The sequence below is a fragment of the Balaenoptera musculus genome, chromosome 3 (genome assembly GCF_009873245.2).
Source record: "Balaenoptera musculus isolate JJ_BM4_2016_0621 chromosome 3, mBalMus1.pri.v3, whole genome shotgun sequence".
Classification (NCBI taxonomy): domain Eukaryota; kingdom Metazoa; phylum Chordata; class Mammalia; order Artiodactyla; family Balaenopteridae; genus Balaenoptera; species Balaenoptera musculus.
The window spans coordinates 93,132,155-93,149,305 of record NC_045787.1 but is presented as its reverse complement, the minus strand read 5'-3'; the positions used below and the strand labels follow the sequence as shown (position 1 = coordinate 93,149,305).

Sequence of the window (17,151 nt, the reverse complement as noted above, 5' to 3'; positions counted from 1 at the left end):
AGTTTTCTGGTGGCATCTTTAGGATTCTCTATGTATAGTATCATGTCATCTGCTAACAGTGACAGTTTTACTTCTTCTTTTCCAATTTGTATTCCTTTTATTTCTTTTTCTTCTGATTGCCGTGACTAGGACTTCCAAAACTATGTTGAATAATAGTGGTGAGAGTGGACATCCTTGTCTTGTTCCTGATCTTAGAGGAAATGCTTTCAGTTTTTCACCATTGAGAATGATGTTTGCTGTGGGTTTGTCATATATGGCCTTTATTACGTTGAGGTGGGTTCCCTCTATGCCCACTTTCTGGAGAGTTTTTATCATAAATGGGTGTTGAATTTTGTCAAAAGCTTTTTCTGCATCTATTGAGATGATCATATGGTTTTTCTTCTTCAATTTGTTAATATGGTGTATCACATTGATTGATTTGCATATACTGAAGAATCTTTGCATCCCTGGGATAAATCCCACTTGATCACGGTGTATGATCCTTTTAATGTGTTGTTGGATTCTGTTTGCTAGTATTTTGTTGAGGATTTTTGCCTCTATATTCATCAGTGATACTGGCCTGTAATTTTCTTCTTTTGTAGTATCTTTGTCTGGTTTTGGTATCAAGGTGATGGTGGCCCCATAAAATGAGTTTGGGAGTGTTCCTTCCTCTGCAATTTTTGGAAGAGTTTGAGAAGGATGGGTGTTAGCTCTTCTCTAAATGGTTGATAGAATTCACCTGTGAAGCCATCTGGTCCTGAACTTTTGTTTGTTGGAAGATTTTTTTTTAATTAATTAATTTTATTTTATTATTTATTTTTGGCTGCGTTGGGTCTTCGTTACTGCATGCAATCTTTCTCTAGTTGCGACGAGCGGGGGCTACTCTTCGTTGCGGTGTGCAGGTTTCTCATTGCGGTGGCTTCTCTTTTTGCAGATCACGGGCTCTAGGTGTGCGTGCTTCAGTAGTTGTGGCACATGGACTCAGTAGTTGTGGCTCTCGGGCTCTGGAGTGTAGGCTCAATAGTTGTGGCACATGAGCTTAGTTGCTCCGCGGCATGTGGGATCTTACCGGACCAGGGCTCGAACCTGTGTCCCCTGCATTGGCAGGCGGATTCTTAACCACTCCGCCAGCAGGGAAGCCCTGTTGGAAGATTTTTAATCACAGTTTCAATTTCATTGCTTGTGATTTGTCTGTTCATATTTTCTATTTCTTCCTGGTTCAGTCTTAGAAGGTTATACCTCTCTAAGAATTTGTCCGTTTCTTCCAGGTTGTCCATTTTATTGGCGTAGAGTTGCTTGTAGTGGTCTCTTAGGATGCTTTGTATTTCTGCAGTGTCTGTTGTAACTTCTCTTTTTTCATTTCTAATTTTATTGATTTGAGTCCTCTCCCTCTTTTTCTTGATGAGTCTGGCTAATCGTTTATCAATTTTGTTTATCTTCTCAAAGAACCAGCTTTTAGTTTTATTGATCTTTGCTATTGTTTTCTATTTCATTTATTTCTGCTCTGATCTTTATGACTTCTTCCCTTCTGCTAACTTTGGGTTTTGTTTGTTCTTCTCTCTAGTTCCTTTAGGTGTAAGTTTAGGTTGTTTGTTTGGGATTTTTCTTGTTTCTTGAGGTAGGCTTGTATAGCTATAAACTTCCCTCTTAGAACTGCTTTTGCTGAATCCCATTGATTTTGTATCGTTGTCTTTTCATTATCATTTTTCTCTAGGTATTTTTTGATTTCCTCTTTGATTTCTCCAGTGATCTCTTGGTTATTTAGTAACATATTGTTTAGCCTCCATGTGTTTGTGTTTTTTACGTTTTTTCCCCTGTAATTGATTTCTAATCTCATAGCATTGTGGTCAGAAAAGATGCTTGATATGATTTCAATTTTCTTAAATTTACTGAGGCTTGATTTGTGACCCAAGATGTGATCCATCCTGGAGAATGTTCCATGTGCACTTGAGAAGAAAGTGTAATCTGCTGTTTTTGGATGGAATGTCCTATAAATGTCAATTAAATCTATCTAGTCTATTGTGTCATTTAAAGCTTGTGTTTCCTTATTAATTTTCTGTCTGGATGATCTGCCCATTGGTATAAGTGAGGTGTTAAAGTCCCCCACTGTTACTGTGTTACTGTCGATTTCTTCTTTTATAGCTGTTAGCAGTTGCCTTATGTATTGAGGTGCTCCTGTGATGGGTTCATATATATTTATAATTGTTATATCTTCTTCTTGGATTGATCCCTTGATCATTATGTAGTGTCCTTCTTTGTCTCTTGTAATAGTCTTTATTTTAAAGTCTATTTTATCTGATATGTGTATTGCTACTCCAGCTTTCTTTTGATTTCCATTTGCATGGAATATCTTTTTCCATCCCCTCACTTTCAGTCTGAATGTGTCCCTAGGTCTGAAGTGGGTCTCTTGTAGACAGCATATGTATGGGTCTTGTTTTTGTATCCATTCAGCAAGCCTGTGTCTTTTGGTTGGAGCATTTAATCCATTCACTTTTAAGGTAATTATCGCTATGTGTGTTCCTATTACCATTTTCTTAATTGTTTTGGGTTTGTTTTTTAGGTTCTTTTCTTCTCTTGTGTTTCCCACTTAGGGAAGTTCCTTTAGCATTTGTTGTAGAACTGGTTTGGTGGTGCTGAATTCTCTTAGCTTTTGTTTGTCTGTAGAGCTTTTGATTTCTCCATCGAATCTGAATGAGATCCTTGGGGGTAGAGTAATCTTGGTTTTAGGTTCTTCCCTTTCATCACTTTAAGTATGTCATGCCGCTCCCTTCTGGCTTGTAGAGTTTCTGCTGAGAAATCAGCTGTTAACCTTATGGGAGTTCCCTTGTATGTTATTTCTTGTTTTTCCCTTGCTGCTTTCAGTAATTTTCCTTTGTCTTTAATTTTTGCCAATTTGATTACTATGTGTCTCGGCATGTTTCTCCTTGGGTTTATCCTGTATGGGACTCTCTGCACTTCCTGGACTTGGGCGGCTATTTCCTTTCCCATGTTGGGGAAGTTTTAGACTATAATCTCTTCAAATATTTTCTCAGGTCCTTTGTCTTTCTCTTCTCCTTCTGGGACCCCTATAATGCGAATGCTGTTGTGTTTAATATTGTCCCAGAGGTCTCATGCTGTCTTCGTTTCTTTTCATTCTTTTTTCTTTATTCTGTTCCGCAGCAGTGAATTCCACCATTCTGTCTTCCAGGTCACTTATCCGTTCTCCTGCCTCAGTTATTCTGCTATTGATTCCTTTCAGTGTATTTTTCATTTCAGTTATTGTGTTGTTCATCTCTGTTTGTTTGTTCTTTAATTCTTCTAGATGTTTGTTAAACATTTTTTGCATCTTCTTGATGTTTGCCTCCATTGTTTTTCCGAGGTCCTGGATCATCTTCACTATCATTATTCTGAAATCTTTTTCTGGAAGGTTGCCTATCTCCACTTCATTTAGTTGTTTTTCTGGGGTTTTATCTTGTTCCTTCAGCTGGTACATAGCCCTCTGCCTTTTCATCTTGTCTATCTTTCTGTGAATGTGGTTTTTGTTCCACAGGCTGCCGGATTGTAGGTCTTGCTTCTGCTGTCTGCCCTCTGGTGGATGAGGCTATCTAAGAGGCTTGTGCAAGTTTCCTGATGGGAGGGACTGGTGGTGGGTAGAGCTGGCTGTTGCTTTGGTGGGCAGAGCTCAGTAAATCTTTGATCCGATTTTCTGCTGATGGGTGGGGCTGGGTTCCCTCCTCATTGGTTGTTTGGCCTGAGGCGACCCAACACTGGAGCCTCCCTACCCAGGCTCTTTGGTGGGGCTAATGGCGGACTCTGGGAGGGCTCACGCCAAGGAGTACTTCCCAGAACTTCTGCTGCCAGTGTCCTTGTCCTCATGGTGAGACATAGCCACACCCCGCCTTTGCAGGAGACCTTCCAATACTAGCAGATAGGTCTGGTTCAGTCTCCTATGGGTCACTGCTCTTTCCCACTGGTTCCTGATGTACACACTACTTTGTGTGTGCCCTCCAAGAGTGGAGTCTCTGTTTCCTCCAGTCCTGTCGAAGTCCTGCAATCAAATCCCACTAACCTTCAAAGTCTGATTCTCTAGGAATTCCTTCTCCCCTTGCTGGACCCCCAGGTTGGGAAGCCTGATGTGGGTCTCAGAACCTTCACTCCAGTGGGTGGACTTCTGTGGTATAAGTGTTCTCCAGTTTGTGAGTCACCCACCCAGCAGTTATGGGATTTGATTTTATTGTGATAGAGCCCCTCCTACCATCTCATTGTGGCTTCTCCTTTGTCTTTGGATGTGGGGTTCCAGTGTCTTCCTGTTGATGATTGTTCAGCAGTTAGTTGTGATTCTGTTGTTCTTGCAAGAGGGAGTGAGAGTACATCCTTCTACTCCGCCATCTTGAACCAATCTCCATATTACCAATATTGCTTTAATATTTTAAATATTATTTTTCTGATAGTCACTGATTGCATTTTCATGTAATTTAAAAGTAGGATTCTGTTTCTCGCATTTGTATCTGATTGACAAACTCTCTCAGTTTACTATAATCCCTGAACACATAGCACATTATCATCTAGATAGTAGGTTGCTTCAGGGATTGTGTCTGTGGTTATTTTAGATTTGTCTTTATTGGTTTTCTCAGTCAGGCTGCCTTTGCTTCTGTGATAAGGAAACCCAGTGCTTGTTTTTGAGTTTGTCATTCAGTAGGTTGAAAACTGAGGAACTCAGGCATCAAGTATTCATGTAGGCATTGATGCCTTGGGATTCTGGAGAAATTATTTAACTCCTTCTTGTACCTTTGACCTAAGCTGCGTTTGTAGGCTTATCAGTAAGAATCTTCTGCACTAGAAAATTTATCTCCATTCTTGAATTTTACTCAGTGAAGACTGTGACACTGTCTTTTTATCTATAGTTATACTTAGCTGGAAAAAAGTCTCCTCTTGATCTACGTATAATGATATTTCTGAACTTAATGTGATATGTCACTGAAATACTACCAGAATGTCACCACCCTCTGTTCTCTCCTCCTATCCTCCTTTTAAAAAATTGGCTGTTGAGGTTAGGAATCAGAGAAGGAAATCTGGAAAAAATTTCCTTTCATTTTAAATGTTGGCCAGAAGCCATTGGAAAATGCGCAATGCACTTCTACCATATATTGTCAGCTTTTAAGTATGTTCTTGAAGACTCTTTTCTGTTGGCTGCTGCTATGAGTCTATTATGATAAATGCTTGTAAGTGCTTTGCTGGTCTTATTTTCAAAATCAGGTCAAGGTGTGATTTTGTGGACATTCAAAATGTTTAATAAGCACTATAGAGAGGATCATTTTTTGGCAAAGTACAGGAATAGCTATGTGTGCAGTGAAAATAATGTTTATTCAGAGTATGTGATGTTGTGGTGGGCATTTTATGTAAATAATCTTTTTCAATCTTCAGAAAAACCTAAATGGTCTCTCTTACCCCTAGTTTTCAGAAAAGAAAAACTCAAGCATAAAAAAGTTAATTTGCATAACTTATAATTAAATCAATATTAATTAAATTACAGCTTAATTATAATTATATATAACTAAATATTAATTTGAAGAGAAGAGTTACATTTTTATTACTTAGTATAGGATGTAATTTTTTTGAGTTTCATAGCTGTTGTTTAACTTTTTAAAAAATTGGTATATGGTAGAAAGGATAAAATTTCCTGAATTAGAAATGAATAAAAATAAATAAGTGCAAGATTGTATTTTCCTGTGTCTTTGGTTAAATCAGTTCATTTCTGCCTCAAGTTCCTTTGTATACAAATTGAATGTTGCTTTCTTATTTCATTGAATAAGTTGTTTATTGCTGGACTTTGGAGATTGAAAGCTTAAGGAAATACAGTATTATAAAATTACAAAGCATGTCTCAAAGTTACTGATCATTCCTTAGTAAGCATATCTGATGCCAAATTATTGTTCTGAAAACATCAAGGAGTCAGATAAAATCTTTTTCTTTCCAGTATTTGGGTTCGTTTTGTTGAACTGCGACTCTTTCTTGAAAAGACATTTGGATTTAGCAGATGAGGTAACGCTTTGCTTGTTTTTTAATAGTGTAATGGAGAGCGGGCTAAAGAAGAAGCAATTACACATTTTGAAAAGCTCTTTGAAATCCTAGGAGAGAGGAAATCATCTGTTTTGAAGGCAATTGATGCTTCTAAGAAACTAAGATTAGACAAATTTCAGACTCAGATGGAAGAGTATCAGGGGCTGCTAGAGAACAATGGACTCGTGGGATACGCTCAAGAAGTGCTGAAGGAGACAGATCAGTCTTGCTTTGTTCAGACCGCAAAACAGCTCCACCTCAGGTATTTAACTTTGAACTGACAGTCTCTCTCTAGCAGTGTCATTAAATGCTGCTTTATGTTTCAGCTGTAGCTCTGAGTGGTTCAGAGTGCTGTGTTATGTGCAGTATCTCTTGCTTCACTCTTAGCTTGAATGTTGAGTGAAGTTTTCTTTTGTTAATCTCATTGAAAATATTTAGTCTGATTTGCCTTTTTAAAGAATCATTTTTGTATAAAATATTTTATATCTGTCTGTAGAATACAGAAAGCTACAGAATCTTTGAAGAGCTTTAGACCTGCGGCTCAGACTTCTTTTGAAGACTATGTTGTTAATACATCTAAACAAACAGAACTTCTTGGAGAATTGTCCTTTTTCTCTAGTGGTGAGTTTTAGTAACAGCATACCTTCATGTTTTTAGTTTGAATTCACATTGTGTAGGAGAAACACAAATTCTCTTCAGTTTGACATTATAATGCAGCATCTCAGTTGCCCAGACCATCATACGCTAAAATCATATGCCATTTATGTTTTTATAACCGTGTTTTTATGCACAGAAGCTAGATTCTTTTGGTTTGTATGTTTTTAAACATTGTGTGAATGGCACCACATTGTATGTATCTTTTTTTTGTAAATTATTTTTTTGAGAAATTAAGTTTAATATAAATATTTGTTAATACATGAAGTTCTGGTTTACAGCTATATGTTAACTTTACAGTATTCCATTATGTAAGTAAGTTTCCCACTGAGAGACAGTCTGTTCCTGTTTTTTTATCTGTTGTAAGCAGTGCTCTACTGAACATCTTTGTCAGTGTTTCTTTGTGCGTGTGTATGAGTTTCCCTAGGGCAGAAACCTAGAAATGATATCTCCAGGCTAAAAATGACTCTAAGATGTTTAAGTGTTTACATTGCTGTATGAGTTTGCCAGGGCTGCCAAAACTAAATACCACAGACTGGGTGACATAACAACAGAAATTTAATTTCATAGGATTCTGGCAGTAAAAGGTTTTATTTATTTATTTATCTATCTATCTATCTATCAATCACACCTTGGGGCTTGCAGGATATTAGTTCCCCGACCAGGGATCAAACCCAGGTCCTTGGCAGTAAAAGCCCACATCTTAACCACTGGACCGCCAGCGAATTCCCTTAGGATTCTGGAGGCTAGAAGTCTGAGATGAAGCTGTCGTCAGGGTTGGTTTCTTCTGAGGTCTCTCTCCTAGGTGTGCACATGGCCGTCTTCTCGTGTCTTCACGTGGTCTTCCCTCTATACATATCTGAGTCCAAATTTCCTCTTATAAGGACTCCAGTCCTATTAGTCATAGTGGACTAGGCTCCACCTTAACGACCTGTTTTTAACTGTGTTACTTCTTTAAAGACCCTCTCTCCAAATAAAGGCCCATTCTGAGGTACTAGGGCCTAGAACTTCAACATATGAGTTTTAGGGCGGACAGCTCGGCCCCTAACATTTGCTTGTGTTTGTGTCCTGCTGCTCCGCAGCAGGGAGGTCTCCCTTTCCTTTTTTCTTCTCACCTTGTTCATCTCCCTCAGATTTCTCTTCTAATAATGGTGAACAATTACAGTCCTTGGAAAAGTACACTTACAGTTTAATTACTGTACAGGTATAGATGCATAGATTTGTATTCAGTCAAAGGAAATTTGTCTTGTTTAAAAGTTAAACACACTGGAGGATTATTACTATGACCACCTTTCTCTTCCAATCAATACCTGAATCTCTGTCAGGTACATACTTTTCTTGTCTATTATGATGATCTTGTTTTTCCAAATATGTGGTGATATTTGAAATGCTGATTCTATTTCATGTACTGTACTTTCCTCTTTTTCCAAAATGTATACTTGAATTGTTTTTTATATACACGCTAGTTTACTTAGGAGTACAAGGTCCTCCCTTCCCTGGGGGTCCCAAAACAGTCTTTGGAAAAAGGAAGTTGAGTGTGGGTAATCTCGGGTTATACCAGTGCGTAACGAAGGACCAGTAAAACGGGTGGGTCAGAATGGAAAGCTGCTGGTCACCCAGCTTCCTACTGGTGGATGCTCTCCTCATTTTTTCCTGCATGCACGTAGAGCATTCCAGTCATGTTATTCTTTAACTAGCTTTTTTTTTTTTTAACTTTAAAATGTAGTTTGGATGGCTTTTCAGATCCCATGGCTGCATAACATTCAGTTGCACAAATGCACACATAGACATACCTATGCTGTACATTGCTTGTACATAGCTGGAGGATAAGGAGAAGAGGGAGACTTCTGCTTTTCATTTCGTGCATTTCTCTGTGATTTGATATAAATATGCGTTTATTTATGTGTGCATGTGCATGTGTAACTCCTATAGCTTATTTTTACCATATCACCAAAGCAGTTAAGCTGTTTGGAATTTATTCTAAGGAAAAGATTATGAATATGCACAAAGATTTAGCTGTGATATTTTAATCATTGTATTTTTAGTGAGAAATTAGAAACATGTTTCTGAAAATAGTTAAATGTTGCTACAGTGGAATGCCACTGTGCCACTGGGAGAAAAATACTGGCAGGAGCTACACAAAATTATTGTAGTGATAATCTTTGAGTTACTTAATTTGTGTGTGTTTTATGTAGTTTCTGATTTTCTTAAAAAAAAATGTATCTTGTTTATACCAAGAAAAAGTCATTTAAATTGCTTTGCCAGACTTCCCTGGTGGTCCAGTGGTTAAGACTCCATGCTCCCAATGCAGGGGGCCTGGGTTCGATCCCTGGTCAGGGAACTGAATCCCACATGACGCAACTAAGAGCCCGCATGCTGCAACTAAAGATCCTGCACGCTGCAACGAAGATCCCGCATGCCCAACTAAGACCTGGTGCAGCCAAATAAATAAATAAATAAATAAGTTTTAAAATAAATAAATAAATTGCTTTGCAACTCTGTGGAAGATAATATGAAAGAGAACTATATAATGTTTTATTGAAGTTTGTTTATTATTATACTGACCAAACTTAGATTTAAAAGTATTTATTAAAATAATTTATAGGAGGACACATATTATAAATTTCAAGTCTAGGGTTGTTATTCAGTAGATGGAAATTGAAGAGTATGTGGTTAAAAATTTTAATTTATGGTGTTTCAGAATTAATATGTAAAGCTAAAATTGAGTTTTACTTATTTTGTCTGTCTTATTTTTCATTCTTCTTTCCCCTTTCAGTTATAAACATAAATATACCTTTTAAAATCTCAATTTACTTTCCTTTTTAAATTTTATTATGATAAAACTTACCCTGAGATCTAGCCTCTTAAATTTCTGGTATACAATACAGTATTGTTGTCTGTAGACACAAGTTGTACAGCACATCTCTAGAGCTTATTCATCTTGCTTAATTGAAACTTTATGCCTGTTGATTAATAAGCGCCCATTTCTTCCTGCTCCTCAGCCCCTGGTAACCACCATTCCAGTCTTTGATTTTATGAATTTGGCTACTTTAGATACCTCACGAAAGTGGAATCACGCAGTCAGCATTTGTTTTTCTATGTCTCACTTATTTCACTTAGCATGTCCTCAAAGTCCAACATCCTGTTGTATTTGCAGGATTTATTCTTTTTCTTATATACAGTATTATAAATGTAGAAAGTTCTTGAACAGCAGAGAAATCCTTTAAGTATTTTCAATAAATCATTTTTACTGAAATAAAAGGAAAAATAAAGGTTCTGAAATAATATTTTAACATTGTTTTCTATTTCATAATTCTTTCAGGCATAGATGTGCCAGAGATCAATGAGGAACAGAGCAAAGTTTATAACAATGCTTTGATAAATTGGCACCATCCAGAAAAGGATAAAGCTGATAGCTATGTCCTCGAATATCGGAAGATTAATAGAGATGAGGAAATGTTGTCTTGGAATGAGATAGAAGTGTGTGGCACAAGTAAAGTCATTTCTGATCTTGAAAGTAATTGTAACTATGCTTTCAGAGTAAGAGCCTACAAGGGTTCAATCTGCAGTCCTTGCAGCAGGGAATTGATTCTTCATACTCCTCCAGCTCCAGGTATTGTGAATAGTGGGAATAAGAAAAGCATAGAGTTGGAAGAGACCATGATAAAAAATAAACCAGTTAATGTGTCCATGCAGACCTACATTAAAACCACCTCTCATCTGTAAAATACTCTAGAAAAGTAGATTCCATACCCAGCTAGGATTTAGAAATAGACTGAATACTTGAATTTCACCATCTAGGCTGAGAACAGGATTAGATTTCTGACTGACATCAGATACAGAAAAACATGACATTTGAGTGAGCAGGGCTATTAATTTGGGATTAAAATAGCATAAATGCTACCTTACAAGTATTAAATAGTATAATTCTGTATTTTTGATCAGTTTATAGAAATCTCTATTAACATAGGATCTAGGCAGATATTTTAAAAATTTATTGGTACAATAACGTGAAGAATAATTTTAATTTACCTAATTCTGACTTGTCTGGCTTTTCTAACTCAGTAATTACGAGCACATGGGGATGGAAGGCAGGTATTAGAACCACATGGATAGCTTTTTCCTACACTAAAAGCTCCTCCTGCCCAGCAATCCTCCCTCCCCCTTCCAAGTTAATAACCACTGGTACTACTTAAACAGCACCTGTAAATTTTTATAGAATGAGAATGACTTACACGTTAGTTGATGTTCACTACAGTGTCTCCATGGATAAGGGACATTTAGAACCAAAGTTGTGCTCATCCTGGTGAGCAGGAAATCATTCTGCCCAGTTGGTCACGGCCTCAGAGGTTCCTTCATTTGGCTTTTAGACCTCATTGTTCCTGCCCATTTTTACTGGCTTATGTACCCATATTTTGTGCACTCTGCCCATCCTTCCCTTTTTGTCCAGAGTGTACTATTCACTCTGTTTTTCATGTACATTGTGACTAATTAAAAAGAAATACAAATAAATAGGGTTGGCTCAAATTATTTTTCTTGAATTTTAATAAAATCCAAAAGAGAGTTTTAGGATCCATTTGCAAGTATTAAGTAAATATTTTACTGTTTATGCAGTTTCCGCTTTCTTTTCTAGTCTCTGATTGAAATTGGAAGAAAAAGGAAACCTGAAAGTAGCTACTGTTTTCAGTGACAAAGTGAAGGGGGATGGAGGAAAGGAAACATTAAAAGCTGTCTTTCTTTTCTCCAAGAGAAACCACATGAATAGGGTGACCATTTAAATTTATTTTGCAAACTGGGAGACTTTTGAGATTGAGAGAAAGTGTGAATTGCCATGCCAGGGCAATAGGCATTCCCAGTAAGACTGGTCAAATCACATATGGAGAATAGTTTTAGCTTGTTAGCCGACAGTTTTTTACAATTGTGGTATTATATAGTTAAAATTTGCCATTTTAACCATTTTTACAGATCAGTGGCATTAAGTACATTCAACAGTGTTGTGCAACCATCACCACTCACAATCTCTGGAACTTTTTCATTTTTCCAAACTGACACTCTGTGCCCATTAAACAGTAATTCCCCATCCACCCTTCCCCCAGAGCTTGGTAACCTTTGTTCTACCTCTGCCTCTATGAATTTGCCTATTCTAAGTACCTCATGTGAATGGATTCACATAATCCTTTTGTGACTGGCTTATTTCAAGGTTCATGCTTGTTGTAGCATGTATCAGAATTTCCTTACTTTTTTAGGCTGAATAGTATTCCATTGTATGTATATACCACATTTTCTTTATCTATTCATCTATTGATGGGCGTTTGGAATGTTTCCACTTTTTGGGCTAGCAGCCACTAAATGTTAGGCTGAATGGGTTTAAGTTGATAGAAGAGTAGTGTTCTTGAAACAGGAGGGAAGGGGCAGGGCACAACCTTTAAAAGAAAGACATAGCCATAGTACATGATGAAAACTAGTGAGAACCAACTAGGTCCAAGATGGCGGAAGATTCGACTTCCAGTAGACCTTGAGCCTCATACGCTCATTGTAATACATTAGCATGTTAATGACACATCTGCCAGCGTCATGACAGTTTTGAGGCCAACCATAAAAGGTCAAAAAGTGGGTGGTAACACACCACTGTAAAGCAATTATACTCCAATAAAGATGTTAAAAAAAAAAAAAAGTGGGTGGTAGCCCAATTCCTGGCTATCCCCGCCCCTTCCCCAAAATAATTGGAACAATCCTCCTACTCATTAGCCTATGAAATTATCCAGCCCGTAAAAACTAACCACGCCCTATTTCGAGGCCTCTTGCTTCTTGTCTTCCAAGATGGCCCTCACTCTGTCTGTGGAGTGTGTTTCTCTCCAAATAAATCCACTTCTTGAATTTGGAATTCTCCAAATTCTTTCGCGACGAAGAAAGAACGTTAAATTCACCGGCAACGTTATCTCCATTCTGTAGTTGAGGAAATCAAAGTTTAGGTTAAACTCTAGTTAAATGCTTGTGCCAGGCATCAAACCCAGGTCTCTCTGAACCCAAAGCCTGTGTGTGTTTTTTTTTTTTTTTACACTGTACACTGTTTCTCATGTCTGCCATCTTGATTGATAAGGAAAAGACCTTACTAAAATTGCTAATAGTTTCCATATTTATAAAATTTGGAATAAAGTTTTAATAAAATACATAGATATTTTTGAAAATGTACAGCCCCTTATTTTAGGGATAAAAGGACAGATTCAAGACTGTAAAATACTTAGGATAGATTTGCTATATCTATTCCAAGGAACTACATTCATAAATTTCTCATGCATTTAAAATGTTTCTTCTGCTTTGAAATTTCTGAAGATTTTCAGGTACAGAGAATTTACTGGAAATTACTTCTAAGTTGGGGTTTTGTTTTCTCATAGTTTGTGTAGGGTAGAATGATATATTCCTCTTCCTATATCTTTTTAGTAATTTCTGTTTGAAAAACCTGTTAAATGTAACCATAGATTGTAGAAATGCTAATAATTTGCAGCCTAATTTTCTGCTCTATTTACAGTTTTCAGTTTCCTTTTTGATGAAAAATGTGGCTATAATAATGAACACCTCTTGCTGAACTTGAAGAGAGACCGTGTAGAGAGCAGAGCTGGATTTAATTTTCTCCTTGCTGCGGAGCGGATCCAAGTGGGTTACTTCACAAGCTTAGACTACATCATTGGAGATGTTGGAATTACAAAAGGGAAACACTTTTGGGCCTTCCGTGTAGAACCATATTCATACCTGGTAAAAGTGGGAGTTGCTTCCAGTGATAAACTACAAGAATGGCTCCGGTCTCCCCGGGATGCAGTCAGTCCAAGGTAGATTCTCCTACTGATAATTCTTTAGTTCTTTAGGAAGTAAACATCCTGGTTTAGCAAGGTGAGACTGAAAATAGACTTGGATTTACTTGTTGCATTTAGAGTATTTAGTATTTAGAGTATACATTTCTTAGACTCAGGTGTTTTGGCTGTGCTTATGTGGCTGGCTAAGAAAAGGAGTCAGGTTGTCTTGTATTCACACAGTGAATAATGAGATTCAGCAGTTAATTTCTGATGCTGTGAGGAAATAAGTCTGTTTTGGGTACACCTCTTGATTATGGTAGAGCTTCGCAATTTAGAATTTTCAAAGTCTTTCATATCAGTTACCTTAATGATGTGATAAAATTGCATAAATAGTGAAATGCCTCTAAATGCCATATTTCACAATTGATATTAAGTTGTTCTTTTGTTAAGGGATACAATTCTTTAAACTGTCCTGTAAGTACTTACAAAATTGGGTCATGGTAAACGTGTTCCCATGGCAGAGAATTCCAGTTTCTTGAGTTTGACTATTTAGTGGAGACTGTACAGTTTATTTTTGTTAGATGGTATAGTGTGCACTAGTCCAGGCAAGTAATTTTTGACCATTTATGTCTACAGAAATCCCAGATTAACAATCTGAGTGATAGGAAAAACTTTTTGCACTAAGATGAGAAATTGAAATAAGAGCGAAAATTGAAATAGGGAAATAGTCACTTAAACATAGTGGCATGTCTACTTGGTAGATTATTATTAATAATGCTAAAAAAGTTTACAACATGAGAAATATTAGAAGTGAAAAGACCTGATTAAAGTTGTTGATGTAGTATTATCACAAATATATAAGAAGCAATCTATGCATAGGGAAAAAATGGAAGGAACTTTGTATCAAAATTTTCTTCAAGGTGTTACTGTTTTATAATCAAGGGGGGGAAAAAAAAACCTTTATAATACTTGCTTGCATCATAGATCCATGTAGAACTCCCAACCAGGAAATATAGTTCTTAGCAGGAGAATGAAACATGGTTTTTTGTCCTGCATTATTTTGCAGTGCCCGTTTATTTTACTTAGTCTGAAAATTCCTTGGATTAGGGGGCCTGTCTTGGTTTTTAATTTTTTTATATATGATTTTTGTGCAAGAAATATTTAATCTTTGTCAAGTCCCTTCAGTTCCCTTCCCCCTGCTTTATTTTTGATAGGCCAAAATTATTACTTTTAGGTTCTCAGGTATATAGGTAAAAATGGATGCTACTTAATGACAGAATTTGGGGCTGAGTTTGTGGCGTAATTCTTAGTGGCAATGTGAAGTCCTTATGTTTTCAATTGATTATGGTTTACCAGAAAGGTTTTGATGTACAATTGATTTTAATTTTAACTCAATGTATATTATCTTGTGAAAATGTCTCGAAGCTACTTGAAAGCCTGTGCTGATACAGATAAGATTCTGCTTTGTCTGTTTGTGTTGTATTTTAGATACGAGCAAGACAGTGGGCATGACAGCGGAAGTGAGGATACCTGTTTTGATTCTTCACAACCCTTTACGTTAGTTACTATAGGCATGAAGAAATTTTTTATTCCCAGGTCACCTACTTCTTCTAATGAACCTGAAAATCGAGTTCTCCCCATGCCAACAAGTATAGGGGTTTTCCTCGACTACGATAAAGGCAAAGTGGGTTTCTATGATATGGATCACATGAAATGCCTTTATGAGCGCCAAGTGGACTGTTCGCATACTATGTATCCAGCATTTGCATTAATGGGCAGTGGAGGAATTCAGCTTGAAGAACCCATCACAGCAACATATCTAGAATACCAAGAGACCATGTAGTTTAAGCATCTGATGTGACTTAGGATAAAAAATGTGAGCAAAGTAATGCCTTGGTGTTAACCTGTGTAACTAATTACATATCATCTAAGTATCTGGTCGCTACACTTGTTTTTTGTGTATGTTTCTTCTTAAAACAGAAAGCCTAAACAGGCTTCCTGCCTTTTACAAACACCGGGAAAAAGATACTTTTTTCATAGTTAACACTGAAATGGTTAACTGGATTATCTTCTTACCCCCGGGAAATCTAATTTATTTATGTCAGCTTGTGTTGCTGATACTTACATTCCTTGTTTCGGGGTTGGGGGAAGGGATACAAAAGTATTTATTATGCTTCTTTTGTGTTTGGTTTTTCATTTTTATATCATGTTTATGTCCTAAGAGAAGATATTTTTTAAATGCCTTCTGGATAGAAATTAGTACTAAGCATTGTGTTGTGCATTCGTTTTTAATCGGAAAACAAAGGTATAGATAGGTAAAAAAAGGCCATAGAAACGGTAGTATATTTAAATGGAAAATTATGTATTTAATATTCAGAATATATTGCCTGGAAAATGAATACTGCTGGGTTTTTTTTAAGACCACAAACTGTATTCTTAAGGACATTTTTAAGAGTTCTCTTAGCTGTAATGCCCATACTTGCATGTGTAGGAAACATGGTTTCTTGCAGGGAACACAAAATTCTTGGCTAACACACGAAGGTTTTCACTTCATATGATTTTTGGGGAAATTTTTTTCTTCAATTTTTTTTTTAGTTTCTCTATGAAAATATTTGCGCTTATATCAAATCATTATTTTTCATAAATATTAGTGAAGATACACTGATAATTGTCATATTCTTTTGCTTTCTTTTTGTGTCTTGTAATTTTCATTCTTTGGCACAAATATTATATATCAGATTGTCCTGGTTTATGTTTACATGTTTGAAAAGTTCTTGATACATTTTTAGTGTCATTAAACATATTATAAAATGTGAAGTAACTATCCGGTCAGTTGTATGGTATTTTCTATGGCTCATTGGTAATAAGCATTTGTCATATAAGCAAGTAAAAATACAAATTTAATTGTTTAGGAATAATAATTAAAATCATAATGTCTGTGTGTACCCTTTTTTAAAGTCAAAAGTTCTTTGAATTTGAAGAATCTCATTATATCTAAATTTTATCTTCATTTTTGAAAGATTCTTTCTTGGGTGGTTTTATTTAAACTGGTTAGTTTTTTTAAAGTTAGAGTATTCAGAAACTAGACTGTTAGGCATTTAGCATTAATCATCTTGAAATTCTTTTGACATATTTTAATTGACTAAACAAAACTCTTAGATCTGGTTTTTTTTTTTCTTTCTGGTTATATACGTATATAAATGGAAATCTGCTATTCAGGTTGGTAACACTAAATTAGCTTTCTTTTCCCTGACTGAGGTAGGAAATATCATGGAGAATTTCAGTGTTTAGTAAGCTTTGTTCCTTTCCCACCTATGAATAGCACTTTATGACATAGGGTGAACTAAGCAAATATGCAGTGTTAACGTGGATCATTGTGCAATAAAGCTGCTAAAGTCACATGTGTGGTAAAGTTTGGTAGTGTTAAGCCTGTGAAGCACATATTATGTAGACATTTTAAATATAAAGCTTTAATAGGAATAGGAAAGTCACTTAAAACATTGTATAGTTGCATATAAATTGTTCTCTTGGACTTCTTTCATTTTTAATAAAAACTTAAAGTAAGTTAAGTATAATTATTGAAATCTGCATTCCAGGAATTCTCTGTGTTTATATGGAAAATAGGAACAGTTTATGAAAAGATGTTTGACTGAATATATTAACTTAGAGCTAAAGTTCTATATAAAAT

General features: G+C 36.2%; 1 protein-coding gene across 1 annotated transcript in view; it reads left to right on the top strand.

The window, feature by feature from the left end:
• Positions 1-16,074, top strand: part of TRIM36 (tripartite motif containing 36) — a 35,865-nt gene extending 19,791 nt beyond the window's left edge. The window contains exons 6-10 of the mRNA XM_036847599.1: positions 6,027-6,280; positions 6,515-6,639; positions 9,995-10,285; positions 13,202-13,499; positions 14,952-16,074. Of these exons, the coding sequence (XP_036703494.1) occupies positions 6,027-6,280; positions 6,515-6,639; positions 9,995-10,285; positions 13,202-13,499; positions 14,952-15,306 (1,323 nt within the window). The 3' untranslated portion in view covers positions 15,307-16,074. The remainder of the gene's footprint in view (positions 1-6,026; positions 6,281-6,514; positions 6,640-9,994; positions 10,286-13,201; positions 13,500-14,951) is intronic.
• Positions 16,075-17,151: the final 1,077 nt, after the last annotated feature.